This window comes from Rousettus aegyptiacus, unplaced genomic scaffold (genome assembly GCF_014176215.1).
Source record: "Rousettus aegyptiacus isolate mRouAeg1 unplaced genomic scaffold, mRouAeg1.p scaffold_m13_p_16, whole genome shotgun sequence".
NCBI lineage: Eukaryota > Metazoa > Chordata > Mammalia > Chiroptera > Pteropodidae > Rousettus > Rousettus aegyptiacus.
In genome coordinates, this window is record NW_023416291.1 from 54,631,661 (window position 1) to 54,645,673 (window position 14,013).

At 67.8% G+C, this 14,013-nt stretch overlaps 2 protein-coding genes and 1 non-coding gene across 3 annotated transcripts; 2 read left to right on the plus strand and 1 right to left on the minus strand.

The window, feature by feature from the left end:
• Window positions 1-725: 725 nt before the first annotated feature.
• LOC107500902 (myeloblastin) lies at window positions 726-3,285 on the minus strand. The gene is made up of 5 exons (XM_016126596.1): window positions 3,219-3,285; window positions 2,783-2,939; window positions 2,345-2,486; window positions 1,510-1,740; window positions 726-1,000 (listed from the first exon to the last, which is right to left on the minus strand). Exons 1-5 carry the CDS (start codon window positions 3,283-3,285, stop codon window positions 830-832), a joined length of 768 nt encoding a protein of 255 aa, XP_015982082.1. The 3' UTR covers window positions 726-829.
• A 4,079-nt stretch (window positions 3,286-7,364) lies between these two features.
• PLPPR3 (phospholipid phosphatase related 3) lies at window positions 7,365-13,723 on the plus strand. Its single transcript, XM_016126651.2, has 8 exons — window positions 7,365-7,429; window positions 8,694-8,814; window positions 10,857-11,042; window positions 11,117-11,258; window positions 11,380-11,575; window positions 11,671-11,728; window positions 11,828-12,001; window positions 12,292-13,723. The coding sequence occupies exons 1-8, from the start codon at window positions 7,380-7,382 to the stop codon at window positions 13,648-13,650; spliced, it is 2,286 nt and encodes a 761-aa protein (XP_015982137.2). The 5' UTR covers window positions 7,365-7,379; the 3' UTR covers window positions 13,651-13,723.
• Window positions 9,883-10,001, plus strand: LOC118612802. Its single transcript, XR_004955069.1, has one exon. It is a non-coding gene; the product is annotated as a 5S ribosomal RNA (ribosomal RNA).
• Window positions 13,724-14,013: the final 290 nt, after the last annotated feature.

Below are 14,013 nucleotides of genomic sequence, written 5' to 3' on the forward strand. Positions count from 1 at the left end.
AATTCCATGCGTCCCACGAGCAGCTTGTCCTCTCTCTGAGCCTCGATGGCCTCATTCCAGCCGGCCAACCACCCCAGCTTCAGCTCAGGCGTCTCCTTAGGCCCGTGCGGCTCACGCCTCCTGCACTGCCCGCCGCCCCTGGCCCTCACTGCCCTGCCCGCCCCCGCCCCCACCTTGCTCCTCCCCAGCCACACACGCCGCACGCCTCGTGCCCTGGCCCTCCTGTGTCCCTGCCCGGGGGCCTCCCCCAATGTTTCTGCTCATGGTTGGCACTACCGCCTCCTCCAGGAAGCCTTCCCGGCAGCCGTTCTGCCCACCCCCCACAGGCCCCAGGCGAGCCATGTCACCACGGCCTGGTCCTCCAGCAGCACCCCGAGCTGGAGGCACAGAGCCGGAAGCGACACTCCCAGCCCCGAGGAGGGCCGGGCTGGGGGTCCCTGGACAGTCCTGGGACGCGTCTGGGGCAACGCCCTTTTCCAGACCTGAAACCGAGGCGCGGATGGGCAGCAACTCGCCTGGGACCACGGCGGAGGGACCGGACAAGAACCCACGTCTGTGGGCGCCGGGGCGGGGGTTGGGCCCCGCTGTGACCTGGGCCTTCCGCCGGCCTGCAGGCCTCGGCTCCACACCCCCATCCTGACTCCGGAGTCCAGGCACTCAGATGCTGGGGAACCCCTCCCCCACACCTCCCCGTGTGGGAAGGACAGACAGGAGCCAGGGGGCGTTTTCAACTTTTATTGACAGCACGTGTGTGTGGCTGGCCCCCGGCCCCCGGCCCCCTGCTGGGGCTTGCTGTCCGGCCTCAGCCCCAGGGGGGCGGAAATGGGGCTCAGGGGCTGCTCCCGTGCCCCGGGCTTCTCAGCACAGACTGAATCCAGTCCACGTAGAGCGACACGCGGGCGAAGAAGTCGGGGTACTGGCGGTTGGCACACTCCTTGATCAGGAAGGAGTCCACGGCCTGCAGGACCCCGCTGCAGATCAAAGGGCCGCCGGAGTCTCCCTGGGAAGGCCGGGGACAGGGCGCTCAGCCACCTGGGATGCGGCGGCTGGCAGCCTGGCACCGCTTAGGAGTAAAACGTTCCCAGCCCAGAATTTTCTTTCAGACCCGCGGATGACGGAGGGAGACGAGGCCACTCTGGGTGACACTGGGCGTTTGTGGCCACCTGCTGTGTGCCTGCGGCCCCAGGCCCAGGCCGGGCCGGGCCCCCCCACCTCCCCAGGGTCTGCAGGGACCCGAGGTGGAGAGTCCCCGGCCCCGCGAAGGCCAGCAGGTACGGCGTGAGTGCCCCGCTGTGCCTCAGGCCTCGCCCGCCGGACCCTCTCGCTGGGTGTGCCCCTCCCGGTGAGGGGCCGAGGCACAGCCCATGGTGCTCGGTGAGGAGGGGGCGCTCCGACAGCAGCCCAGCGCCCACCCCGCCTCCCCAGGGGCCGGTGCCTGGCGCCCTGTCCGCTCAGGCAGCACCCACCGCGACCACAGCGTAGCGCCCTGGGAGCCCGGCGCATACGTACGAAGCAGATGCCGGCTTTGCGACGGGGAACGAAGGTGCACACGTTATGTGCCCTGCACAGGATGGTCATCACGGTGACGTTGAGCTCCTGCAGGACGTGCGCCGTGGGCTCCCGGGTGTCCAGCTGGCCCCAGCCCATGGCCAGGCATTGGGTGCCTTGGGGCAGCAGCTCGCCCTGCTCAGGGAGCTGGGCCACTGCCACCTGGGCGTTGAGGTTGGCCGGCCGTTCCAGCTGGGGGCGAACAAGGGTCGTGGCCAGTGAGACCCTGTCTCCAGACCCCACAGACACCCGGTCCTCACATCCGCCCGAGTCCTGAGCACCCCGAGGTGCTGTCCCTGGGCCTTTGTACATGCTGTTCCCTCCACCCAACCCCTCCCACTTGCTTTTAGGTTCCACCTTGGGGGTCACCTCCTTCAGGGAGCCTGCCCTGATTGACCTCCAAACCTAGCCAGGGTTCAGTTTTACATTCTCTGACACGATGGGCCTCCCCTTTGTAGCCTTTGTCATCGTGGCATGCATTCGCTTACAAAGCACATATTGGGTGCCAACTGCATGCTCCGTCCTCTGCTAAGCCCTGGGACCCCACCTCTGCCCTCCAGGGGCTGATCTTCCGTGTCTGGGAGGGGCCGAGTGGAGGAGACAGGCACATGGTCGAGGGAGATGAGATGGCAAACCCGGAATTGGGGGAGGGGGGCCCTCTCGCTGAGAAGGGGGAAGACTGGGCCCCGGGAGGCAGGCCCGGTGCGGCTCTCCCCAGCAGGCCATGCCTGGCATGGGCACGGGCCTGGCTCGCCGCACCGGCCAGCTGGCCGTGGCCGGCCGGGTGCCCACCCACCTCCAAGATCAGGATGTCGTTGAGCTTCTGTTCCGGGTCGTAGCTGTTGGTGAACTGGCGGATGACAGAGAGCTTCTGCTGGCTGGGCTCCTCCATCCGCAGGTTGTGGGCCCCGAGCACCACGTCCACCAGGGCGAGAGGTCTAGGGGGTCAGGGTGCTCATCGCAGGCCCCCGCATCCCATCCCCCACCTTCCCGGGCGGCCTGCGGCTCAGGGCACAGCTCCTTCAGTGACACTGCCCCAGACCAGGGCAGGGCCCCCCCAGACCCGAGGCAGAGCCACCGCCCCAAACCTGGGGCAGGTGCACCACCCCAGACACAGGGCAGGGCCCACCCTAGACTGGGGGCAGGGCTACCCCCCCAGACCCGAGGCAGGGCCACCCCCCAGACCAGGGCAGGGCACCCCCAGACCCGGGGCAGGGCCCCCCGGCGCACGCACAAGTTCTGCAGGCAGTGGGCCGCGGTCAGCACGAATCTGGGGTGGATCAGGGTGCCCCCGCAGAAGTGGGTGCCTATCACCTGCAGCGACGCCATGTAGGGCCGCGAGTGCGGCTGGGCTTCCCGGCCGCCCACGATCTCGGCCGCCTGCACCGCGCCTGGGGACAGTGGCGTCAGCGGCCCTCCCTGCCCCCCGCCCCGGGAGGGCCGCTCTGGGCTTCGCCCGTTTTACAGATGGGGAAACTGAGGCAAAGCCCCAGCGCTCCCCCTCGCTCCCTCCCTCCCCTGAGAGCATTCAGCCCACGCGTGTCCTGCCCGGGTCCCGCCTCGGTCTCCCCGTCTGCGCCAGGAGGGCGCTGGGCTGGTGTTGTGGGTGGACATCCCCCAGAGCCCGCAGCATGTGGGCAGACGGACGGGCGGACACACGGCCCACTCACCAGCCAGCAGCGCGGCCAGCAGGGCTGAGGCCGGGGCAGGCCTGGAGGGCCTGTGGCTCGGGGTCATGGTTGGGCAGGGCTCTGGCCCCGCTGCCGGCAACCCCCTCTTATAGCCCGACACTTCGAGGCCGTTGGGGTTGCCCCATGCCCGGGCTGAGCGCCCCACTTCCTCCTTCCAACTCTGTGGCCACCAGGAGCTGGGGGAGCGAGCCACACTCCCGGGGGATGCGGGCACGGCCGGCTCGGGGTCCCCTGGACAAGGGGCAGCACGACGCAGCCCTCGGAGGGGCGCAAACACCACTCTCCGTGCCCCCGTTGGGTCCCTGTCGCCCCAGCCGAGCAGGACGTGGCCGATGTGTCCAAGCCGCGGGGCGAGTCCCTTTTGTGGGGGCCAAAAAAGGGACGGGATAAAAAGAGCCGTGTGCCCGAGATTCTGGCCTGAGGGCACACTGGGACAGGTCTGGGGACAGCTGTGGTGGTCACACTGGGGGTGCTCCTGGCATCACCCCCACAGCGCCCAGCACGGCCCCACCGAGAGCGACCCACCCAGACCTCCACGCCACTGGGACCCGGGTAATTTGGAAAAAACCTGGGTTCCCTCCCTGCTCACAGGAGACACCAGAAAGAGTCCCCATGGTCACGGGGGACAAGCCAGGGTGGCCCCCTCGTCTGAGTCACCTCCTCCCCTCCCACTCAGGCTGTGTGGTTAAGTGCGTGCAGCCTCCCAGGACCTCAGAGGCACCGGTGACGGCGAGTCTCCCGGGCTCCGTGGCAGTCCCCTCCCCCCCGGGGGTTAGGGACCGGGGCGCTGGCACGTCCAGAGCAGGCACGTCCACACACAGGAAGTGGACTCGGAGTTGGGGGTTGGGAGAATGTTCTGGAGCTGGATAGAGGTCGTGGTTCCATAACATGGTGATGTGCCAGGTACCACTTACGTGGGCGAGTCCTGTGGTTTACAAAGTGTAGTTCAATAAAGCTTTAACCAAAAGAGGGAAACACAGGTGTGCCGGATGAGTCACCCACCAGGGGGAGCCTCCCTGCAGGGCCTGGGGGTCAGCCACCAGCAGGGGCCACCCCCTGGCCTGGGGCAGGCAGGGGAGTTCAGGGGGGCCTGCCTGGAGGCGGAGGGAGCGGGGAAGGTGATTGTAACGGGCAGGGAACCTGGGGGCAGGGGCTGGGCTGGCAGGTGGAAGGGAAGTGGGGGCTGGATGCTGTGGCCTCGGCCCCTTCCCACTCCAACCGTGGGTGGTGCAACCAGCAACGGCCGCGGGGTCGGGCCACTGGGACCCGAGCCCGAGGCGGGGGGCGGGGCCCGGCTCACGCTGTCCCCGTCCGTCCCTCTGTCTCCTCTCCTCCTTCGAAAAACGCTCTCTTCTTGAGTGTGTCAGTGTGGGGGGCTCCGGGCTGGGAGGCCACGTGATCTTGGGCCTCAGTTTCCCCATGTGAATGAGGAGCAGGCAGCGACTTGACCTAAGTCCCCGCCAGACCCCTGGGTGGGTCTGGGCGCCTGAGCCAGTGGCATTGCCCTGAGGCCCATGTCACAGCTCGGCAGAGCGCTGGCCCCTGGTGTGGCTGGGGGAGCGAGGCGTCTGGCGCCCCAAAAGCAGAGCTCTCTGCAGCGCGAACAGGCACACCGTCTGCCTCACCTCATCCTTCACCTTCAACGTCCGCCTTCGAGTGGGCCGAGGACCTAAGGGACGCATCACTGTCCCACCCCCATGCCCCCTGCCACCAGGATGCCTGGAAAATCTCACACATCTCCGCCCCTCGGCCCCCAAGAAAACTGACTGGTTGTCCTGGGCTTCTGGGCGTCCGGCTGGCAGCCGAGAACGTCGCATGCACGCATGCGCACGCTGCTCTGCCCCCGTGATCCCGGGAGACCCCACCTGCGCACAGCTGCGTGAGGCTCCCCAGACGGGCGGACCAGACTTCGTGCACTTCGCGGTCACCTCCTGGGGACACTGGGTCGTTTTTAGGCCCTTTTCCTCCAGCCAAGTGGCAGGAACGATCCTCGTGCCTGCATCCCCTGCACGGTGCAACGTGACAGGTGAGGCGAAGCCCAGGGTGACGCTGCCACCTCGGAGGCCCCAGATCCACCCTGCCCAGGGGGCCCAGCTACCGGCCCACTCAGGCGGGCGCCCAGTATTCTCAAAGGACTTTTGCACATCCCACAGGTTGAAAAAAAACGAAATCTTCCAGCGTGTTAGCTCCCTTTTCTCAGGTGATGAGTCTGTGTCTTCAAGATTCTTTTGGTTTTTCTCACTGTGAATTGTTTACTTTTTTACCCATGTTTACATGACTGGGCCGATGTTTCGTTCTTCTTGGTTGTTGGGTGCTCTTTATATAGTAAATTTACTATAATTATATTCTATCATTGAGTACATACACTTAAGTATACACAAATATGTAATGTGATATATTTCAAATAATGACATTGTTTAAATTTTAATTGAAAAAAGTTAGTGTCATAAGCGGCATTATGTAATGCACAATTCTACTCACGTATCACTTTCGTGTGATTACTCATGACTTACTGGTTTCGGCTCAGTTCTTCGTGTGTTGGGCTCAGCAGCCTCGGCCACTCAGGCGGCATGGCCTTTGGCCAGTGTCCGGTGTGTGTCCCTTCCCTTTGCCGCACAGGTCATTCTCGAGCAAAGGGAGAGGTGGCTAAGGGGGTTGGGACCTTGCAGACTGGGGTTCAGCACTCGCACAGCTGTGTGACGTCGGCGAGTCCCCCGCCCCCTCTGAGCCTCGGCGCTGCTCCGGCCTGGCTCTCATGGCAGCCGGGGGGTCGGCGAGCGGAGGGAAGTAAGGGGGAAATTACCAGGCTGACCGGCACTGCCCACAGCCCTTGGGCTTCCTCCCTCCATAGCCTTCGCTCCTGTCTCCAGATAAGGGGACTGAGACTCCCCAGGGTCTCCTTCCTCTTTCTGGGGTCCCCATTTTCCTCTCTAAGCCCCTCACCCCTCCTGCTCACTGGCCAGGCAACACCCTATGAATCCTGAGCTTTCTCCCTCTCTGAGACCCCTCCCATCCTTAGCACCCCCACCTCACAGGCCCCTCTGTGACCCCGAGGACTTTCCCTCTCCCCAGGGCACCCCTTGGCCCCACAGGCCCCTCCTAGTGCACCAGGCCCCTCCTCACAGGTTCTTGGGAGCAGCCGGCGGTCACAGTCAGCACAAAGGTGGCCCAGACCCCGCACACCCCTTCTGGGACTGCTCAGGACCAGTCTGGCTGGGTGGCCTGGGCCCAATCTCTTCCCCTCTGAGCCTTGAGTCCTGGGGAGCAAGGACCGGGTCCCTGGGCCCTCCCAGCCGTGCCTCTGCCACTGTGGCTGGACCCCGGCGGAGACAGGGACGCCTGGCTTGGGGGGGCACTCGGCAGCCTCGGCCGTTACCAGCAGGCCGGCCAGCAAGGCCAGGAGCCCGAGTGCTGGCATGGCGGCGCGGCCGTGGGTGGCCGCGGACGGGCACCCTCATACCCCGGGCCTCAGCTGGGAGGTGGCGGCACCCCCACCCAGGCACAGGGCCAGCCCCTCCCCATCTGTACAACGGGGACAGGAAGAGCGAGCCGCCTTCCCAGAGCTGGGGCAGGCGTCGCTGGGTCAGTGTGAGCAAGCTGCTGAGCAGCACCCGGCAGGCTCTGCCCCTGGGTCCTGCCCTCGCCTCTCCAACAGCCCCCTCGGTCCGCAGACTCGGACCTGGGCCACGTGCCACCAGAGCCGGTCCCAACGCATCCCCACCGCTGGGGGCCCCCCCATCCTGATATTTCCCCGGACCCTCTTCTGAGCCCTCCAGCTGTTAGGAGGGTCCCTGGGAGGCACCCAAAAGTGATTGCCCCATTTCCCCATGCTCCTGAGGCCCCCAGAGTGCGGCTGTTTGTGGTCATCTTTCAACACCAGATTCCCAACGGCCGCCCAGGCCACCCCTCGGGCGGGCAGGGAAACCGAGGCTGGTCCAGCGCCAGGCCTGGGGAGGCGGGACAGCCCTTCTGAAGCCCGATACAGCGGCAGGAACTGAGGTCCCGGCGCGGTTCCGACCCCCTGGAATCCACTGTCGCTGGCAGCACCTTCTTTGCAAAACGGGGGGCCGCGTCTTTGGGGCCGCAGCTGCGCGGGGGCGGGGTGGGGCGTGAACGCTGAGGCGGACGGCGAGCTGCGTGATGCCCCAGCAATCGTCAGCCGCAAGCTGGGGGGGCCCGTTCAGGGCCAGGTATGAGGAGGTGCTCAGGCGATGGTGAATAAATGAACCCAACACAATCCTGCCCCTGGAGGCCTGGCGACCTCCGTCGGTCGGTGGTTCAAGTTCCCCGGGCCTCAGTTTCCCCACTCGTCGTAAACCGAGGGCTCAGCCAGTCCCCGCCCCCCCAGGGCTGTGTGTGGAAACGGCAGTACACAGCGAGCGCTGCCTACCCCGCGCGTCAAAGAAGTCCCCGCCAGGGCCCAACGCGCCGCCCGCGCACCCCTGGGCCCCCCGGCGGTGCGCCCTGGCCGGCCGCGGGCCTGGCGAGGGCCCTGGACCGGCCCACCTGAAGGCGGACTCGGCGGGTGCAGGGCTGGGGGTGCGCGGCGCGCAGCGGGGTCCGGGAGCGGGGAGGGCGAGCCCCAGCCCGGCTTCTTTGTCTCCCGATCGCTCCGCGCCCTGGGAACTCGCCATGGAAACGCGCGCCGGCGAGCGGCGGGCGCCGGGGAGGGAGGCAGAGACGAGGGGCGGGGGCGTCAGAGACGGGGACACCCGGAGAGACGCGGAGAGAGCCGGAGACCCGGGAACCCAGACCCTCGCCCCCACGCGCAGCGCCGATGGAGGGGAGCAGCCCGCGGGCCCCGGCCCTCGCCCGCCCCCACGGGACGCTGAGACCCCCGAGACCTAGAGGCGAAGGAGGCGGGCGCCTGGGAGGCGGGGAGCGCGCGGCGGGGGCCTGGCCGGGACGCGGACGCGAGCGGCGCCCCCGACGCGCCGAGACAAAGAGCCCCCGCCCCTTGCGCCGCATCCCGGGCGCCGCGGACGCGGGGTCTCGGGGACGGGCGGGGTCCCCCCGCCTCCGCCGCGGGGGAGGGGCGGCGCTTTGTGCTCCGCGCTCCGCAGCCCCCTGCGCCGCGGCCGCCAGCTCCGCCTCCCGAGCGCCCGCGCGCCAGGTGAGGGGCTCGAGCGTGGAGGGCTCGGTCCCCACCCTCCTCCGGCCCCCGGCCCCCCGGTCCTCCCGGAGGTCCCCGCCCTGACGCGGAGGCGGCAGCGGGCCGCAGACCCCCAGGCCAGGCCGGCCCGCCCTCTTTGCCGAGCCTTTCCCGACCCCCATCCGCCGCGTGGGGGTGTCGGCGGCTGGCTCGTTCGGCAGGGCCGCAGTGAGCGGGGGCGCGCTGCGGGGACGCCCGCTCCCCCGGCCTCAGTTTCCCCAGGCGGTTCCTGCGCATCCTTGCCCGCCCCTCCCCCACCGTCGCCGGGCACCGGGACTCAGTCTGCGCCTCCCCGCCTCCAGCGCGGCTTTGTCCCCTCCGACCACGGCCTGCGGTGCCAGCGACACCATGATCTCGACCAAGGAGAAGAATAAAAGCCCCAAGGACAGCATGACGCTTCTGCCGTGCTTCTACTTCGTGGAGGTGAGGGGGCGCGCGGGTGGGGTCCGGGCGGAGGGACCCCCACGCTGAACGACAGCGGCAGGCTGAGGTCGGGACACGCCCTGGGGTCGCGGCGCCGCCGGCGTGCCGGGGGCAGGGCCGGGAGCGCCGGGTGCTGCAGAGCGAGTAGGAGTCCAGGGCGCCGCGGGGCGCTCCAGGCTCCCGGTGAGGCCTGGGCCTCCGCGGGGCTGTGGGACCTCGGTCTGGGGTTCTGGCCAGTAGCCCACCGGGAGGGGCTGGAGAAGGCGCTGGAGGCCATAATGGGGTGCGCTGGAGGAGGGTGCAGAATCCCCTCGGCCCTCGGACCCTAAGGCCTTGGGTCCACGCTCAGGTACCTCCTGGGCCCATGCGGCTGGCTGGCGGGCTCCCCCTCACCTCTGATAAGGCAGGCGGGGCACATAGTGAGGGCTTAACGAGTGTTTAAAAAATAAAAGAATACATTCTGCCGGCTGGCACCTGGCAAATGCTGGCGATGGTGCCAGTGACCTTTATCCGTCTGGCGAGGGGCAGCACCGACTCCAGGCCCCGGCAGCTGCAGCCTCCGCCACTGGAGAAGGCAGCAGGCGCTCAGCAGTGCTCCTGGGGCATGAGCCCGCTCAGCTGCTGCAAACCAAACCTTGTCATATCGCCGAGAGCCCCCAGCCCGGGCCCTCCCTCTGTTCCAGCCCTGACCATGGGGCTAGGGCATTCTGTCTCACCTTGTACCCTCTCCAGGGCTGGACAGACGGCTGACATCTCACTTAACACACAAGACAAGGTGGAAGTTAAGATGAGAGCCTCTCGTGGGCTTCATCTGTGCCTCAGTTTCCTCACCTGTAACATGGAGGTGGAGGCTTCCCAAGGTAGCCAGGCTCCCTCAGATGCCCACACATTCTCCAGCTCCCTGCCTGTCCCCTGTGGGTGTTTGAGTTTGAGACACTTGGACCAAGGAATGTTTGCTTCATCAAAAAGATTCCACTGGAATCCGTGCTCTGGCTGCGGCCCACATGAATAAGTGAGTGGCCTTCCTTGGGAACCACACCTGTGATGTGGTCCGGAACAGCTCAGCTGGCCTACGGCCATGCCGCCCTGAACAAGCCCGATCTCGTCTGATCTCAGAAGCTAAGCAGGGTCAGGCCTGGTTAGTACTTGGATGGGAGACCGCCTGGGAAGACCAGGTGCTGTAGGCATAAAAAAATAAAAAATAAGGGATTGTAAAATGACAAGGTCCTTGCAATCTGTGAGGTCAACCAGGGCTGCCTTGCCTAAAAAAAAAAAAAAAAATTAAGGAACAGCTCTGCAGTCCTCCCCTCAGCCTCACCGTCTGCACCTCACGGTGGCGTGAGCATCCCGGACCATCATGTATGATGCACGCCCAGATCGTGGGGTGGGAGGGGTTACAACCCGCATGTGCGGAGGACAGCAGCATCAGCGAGTGACTCAGTGAATTCACTTGTTCATTCATGCAGCACCTGCCATGGGCCCGATGCCCACGTTCTCAGGGCTGAGTGGCAGGTTGGCACATAGAGATACGGGGCCCGGAGGAAATAAAGCAGCACAAGGGATGGAGAGATGGGTGCCCACGGGGTGGGGCTGGCCTCTGAGGAGAGCTGGGGCACCACGGGGATGTCCGCGGGCACCCATGCATCCCTGAGAGGAAGCCCAGGGGCAGGATCGTGTTTGCCGTTTCTGAGTTGTTCAAGATGGCAAGGGCGGCCGGCAGGAGTGCAGTGGGTGGGCAAAGGATGGAAGGAAGGACGGGTGGACGAGTGAGCAGCGAATGAATGAAAAGGTGGACGGGGAGGAGGAAGGACGCGTGCGTGGACGATGGAAAGGGTGAGGAGCGGAGGGATCCTGGACGGGGGTGAGGGTGGGCGGGTACACCTGGCGAATGAATTCGTGGGCGCGGGAACGGTCCGCCGGGAATGGACGGGCCGCGGCCCGGCAGGTGGGCGGGTGGGCGAATCAGCGGATGGGGCTGAACTCAGGAGCAGAAGACCCAGGGAGAGGATGCGGGGCGACCCTGGCCAGCCGTCTCCCTGCAGCTGCCCATCGTGGCCTCCTCCATCGTGTCCCTGTACTTCCTGGAGCTGACCGACCTCTTCAAGCCGGCCAAGGTGGGTTTTCAGTGCTACGACCGCACGCTCTCCATGCCATACGTGGAGACCAACGAGGAGCTCATCCCGCTGCTCATGCTGCTCAGCCTGGCCTTCGCGGCGCCTGCGGCCTCGGTGAGTCGGCGCGCCTCGGGGCCGGGCCGCCCGCGGGCGCCCCTGGCGGAGACTGAGCGCCGCGCTGTCGGCAGATCATGCTGGGCGAGGGCGTGCTGTACTGCCTGCAGTCGCGGCTGTGGGGCCGCGCAGGGGGCGCCGGCGGCGCCGAGGGCAGCATCAACGCCGGCGGCTGCAACTTCAACTCCTTCCTCCGGCGCACCGTGCGCTTCGTGGGTGAGTCTCCGGGCCGCAGCCCGGGCCGCCCCGCCCCGCGCCCCGCCCCCGCCCTGATCCCCGCCCCGAGTGGGAGGTGCGGCCCCAGCTCCCCGCCCTGCCCTGCCCCCCCCACTCGCAGGCGTCCACGTGTTCGGCCTGTGCGCCACTGCCCTGGTGACCGACGTCATCCAGCTGGCCACGGGTTACCACGCACCCTTCTTCCTGACGGTCTGCAAGCCCAACTACACGCTGCTGGGCACCTCGTGCGAAGCCAACCCCTACATCACGCAGGACATCTGCTCCGGCCACGACACTCACGCCATCCTGTCGGCACGGTGAGCCGGCCCCCAACCGCCTCCCCTCGAGCGCGGGGATCTGAGGCACCGCGGGGTCTCGGATACGCCGGGGCTCACCTGGACGCCTCTTACAGGAAGACCTTCCCGTCCCAGCACGCCACGCTGTCCGCCTTCGCCGCGGTCTACGTGTCGGTGAGCTTCGCCCACCCCCGTCCCCCTTGTCCTCACCCTGTGCCATTCGCCTGGCCCCCACCGGCTCCCCAGCTGCCCTGACCCAGGCCCCGCCCCCAGATGTACTTCAACTCGGTCATCTCGGACACCACGAAGCTGCTCAAGCCCAGCCTGGTGTTCGCCTTCGCCATCGCAGCCGGCGTCTGCGGCCTCACCCAGATCACGCAGTACCGCAGCCACCCCGTGGACGTCTACGCCGGCTTCGTCATCGGCGCCGGCATCGCGGCCTACCTGGTGAGGGTCCGTCCGCAGGGGCGGAGGCTGGCCGCCCAGGGGCGGGAGCGGGCTGGGGCTCCGCCCTCCAAGGCCCCGCCCTGCCCTGGGGCGCCGGCAGCCTTGTACCGGGACTGCAGGTCCGAGTGCCGGGGGCCCAGACTAGCCCGGTGTGCCGCGTGAGCCGCGTGAGGTGGGGACCGGGGCCACGGGGGAGAAGGCGGCCTCGCCCCGCAGAGCCCCGCGCCAAGCCTGTGCCCGGTGGGAACCCCGGTCCCCCGCCCAGCCTCACAGCCTGGTCTCACCCCCAGGCCTGCCACGCGGTGGGCAACTTCCAGGCCCCGCCCCCGGAGAAGCCGGCGGCCCCCGCGCCTGCCAAGGACGCGCTGCGGGTGCTGGCCCAGCGGGGCCACGACTCCGTGTACCAGCAGAACAAGTCGGTGAGCACGGATGAGCTGGGCCCGCCCGGCCGGCTGGAGGCCGCCCCCCGGCCCGTGGGCCGCGAGAAGACCTCACTGGGCAGCCTGAAGCGGGCCAGCGTGGACGCGGACCTGCTGGCCCCGCGCAGCCCCATGGGCAAGGAGAACATGGTGACCTTCAGCCACACGCTGCCCCGCGTCAGCACGCCCTCCCTGGACGACCCCGCCCGCCGCCACATGACCATCCACGTGCCGCTGGACGCCTCGCGCTCCAAGCAGCTCATCAGCGAGTGGAAACAGAAGTCGCTGGAGGGCCGCGGCCTGGGGCTGCCCGACGAGGCCAGCCCGGGGCACCTGCGGGCACCCGCGGAGCCCATGGCAGAGGAGGACGAGGACGAGGACGAGGACGACGAGGAGGCCGAGGCCGAGGAGCAGGGGGAGGGCGGGGAGGGCCCGGCCCCGCCGTCCCTCTACCCCACCGTCCAGGCCCGGCCGGGACTGGGGCCGCGGGTCATCCTGCCGCCCAGGGCTGGGCCGCAGCCGCTGGTGCACATCCCGGAGGAGGGGGTGCAGGCGGCAGCCGGCCTGTCCCCCAAGAGCAGTGCCGCCGTGCGCGCTAAGTGGCTCATGATGGCAGAGAAGAGCGGGGCCGCCGTGGCCCCGGCCGCCACCCAGCCCCGCCTGGCCAACCCGCCGCGGCTGCTGCAGGTGATCGCCATGTCCAAGGCGCCCGGCGGCCCCGGCCCCAAGGCGGCCGAGACGGCCTCCTCCTCCAGCGCCAGCTCCGACTCCTCCCAGTACCGGTCGCCGTCAGACCGCGACTCGGCCAGCATCATCACCATCGACGCGCACGCACCCCACCACCCCGTGGTCCACCTGTCTGCAGGCAACGGGCCCTGGGAGTGGAAGGCGGCCAAGGGCGTGGAGGGCGAGGGCGGCTACGAGCTGGGGGAACTGGCCCGCGGCTTCCGGGCCGGGCCCAAGCCTCCAGGAGTGTCTCCCGGCTCGTCCATCAGCGACGTGGACCAGGAGGAGCCACGGTTTGGGGCCGTGGCCACTGTCAACCTGGCCACAGGGGAGGGGCTGCCCCCGCTGGGCACAGCCGACGGGGTGCTGGGCCCTGGGAGTCGCGAGTCCACGCTGCGGCGCAAGGCCAGCGGCCTGGCGCTGGGCGACCGGGAGGCTGCGGGCGAGTCGGAGGCCGAGAGCTACTTCCGCAAGATGCAGGCGGCCCGCAGGTTTAAGGACTGAGCGTGGGGGCCGGGGTGTTGGGAGCCAGAGCTGGGCAGGGTGTTCGGTGGGGAAATAAAAGGTTGTTACTGGAGACCTGGCTGCAGTCATTTTGGCCGGAGGGCCGAACTCTCACGCAGCGAGAGGACAGTGCGCCGGAGCAAGGGGAGGGCCACCAGTTACCGGCAAGGTTCAAACTGGGGCAGAATGTTCCGTCATCCAGCCCCAGTTCAGAGGCCACACCACCCGCCTGGGATGGATGGACCCCCACCAAAGGGCCCACTGGATTTGTGCACCCCAACCTTGGCCAGAGTGGACATGGATATAGCGAGACCCTCAGGTCAGAGGTGCACAAGGTGGCGGGGGGGGGGGCAGGGGGTGCGG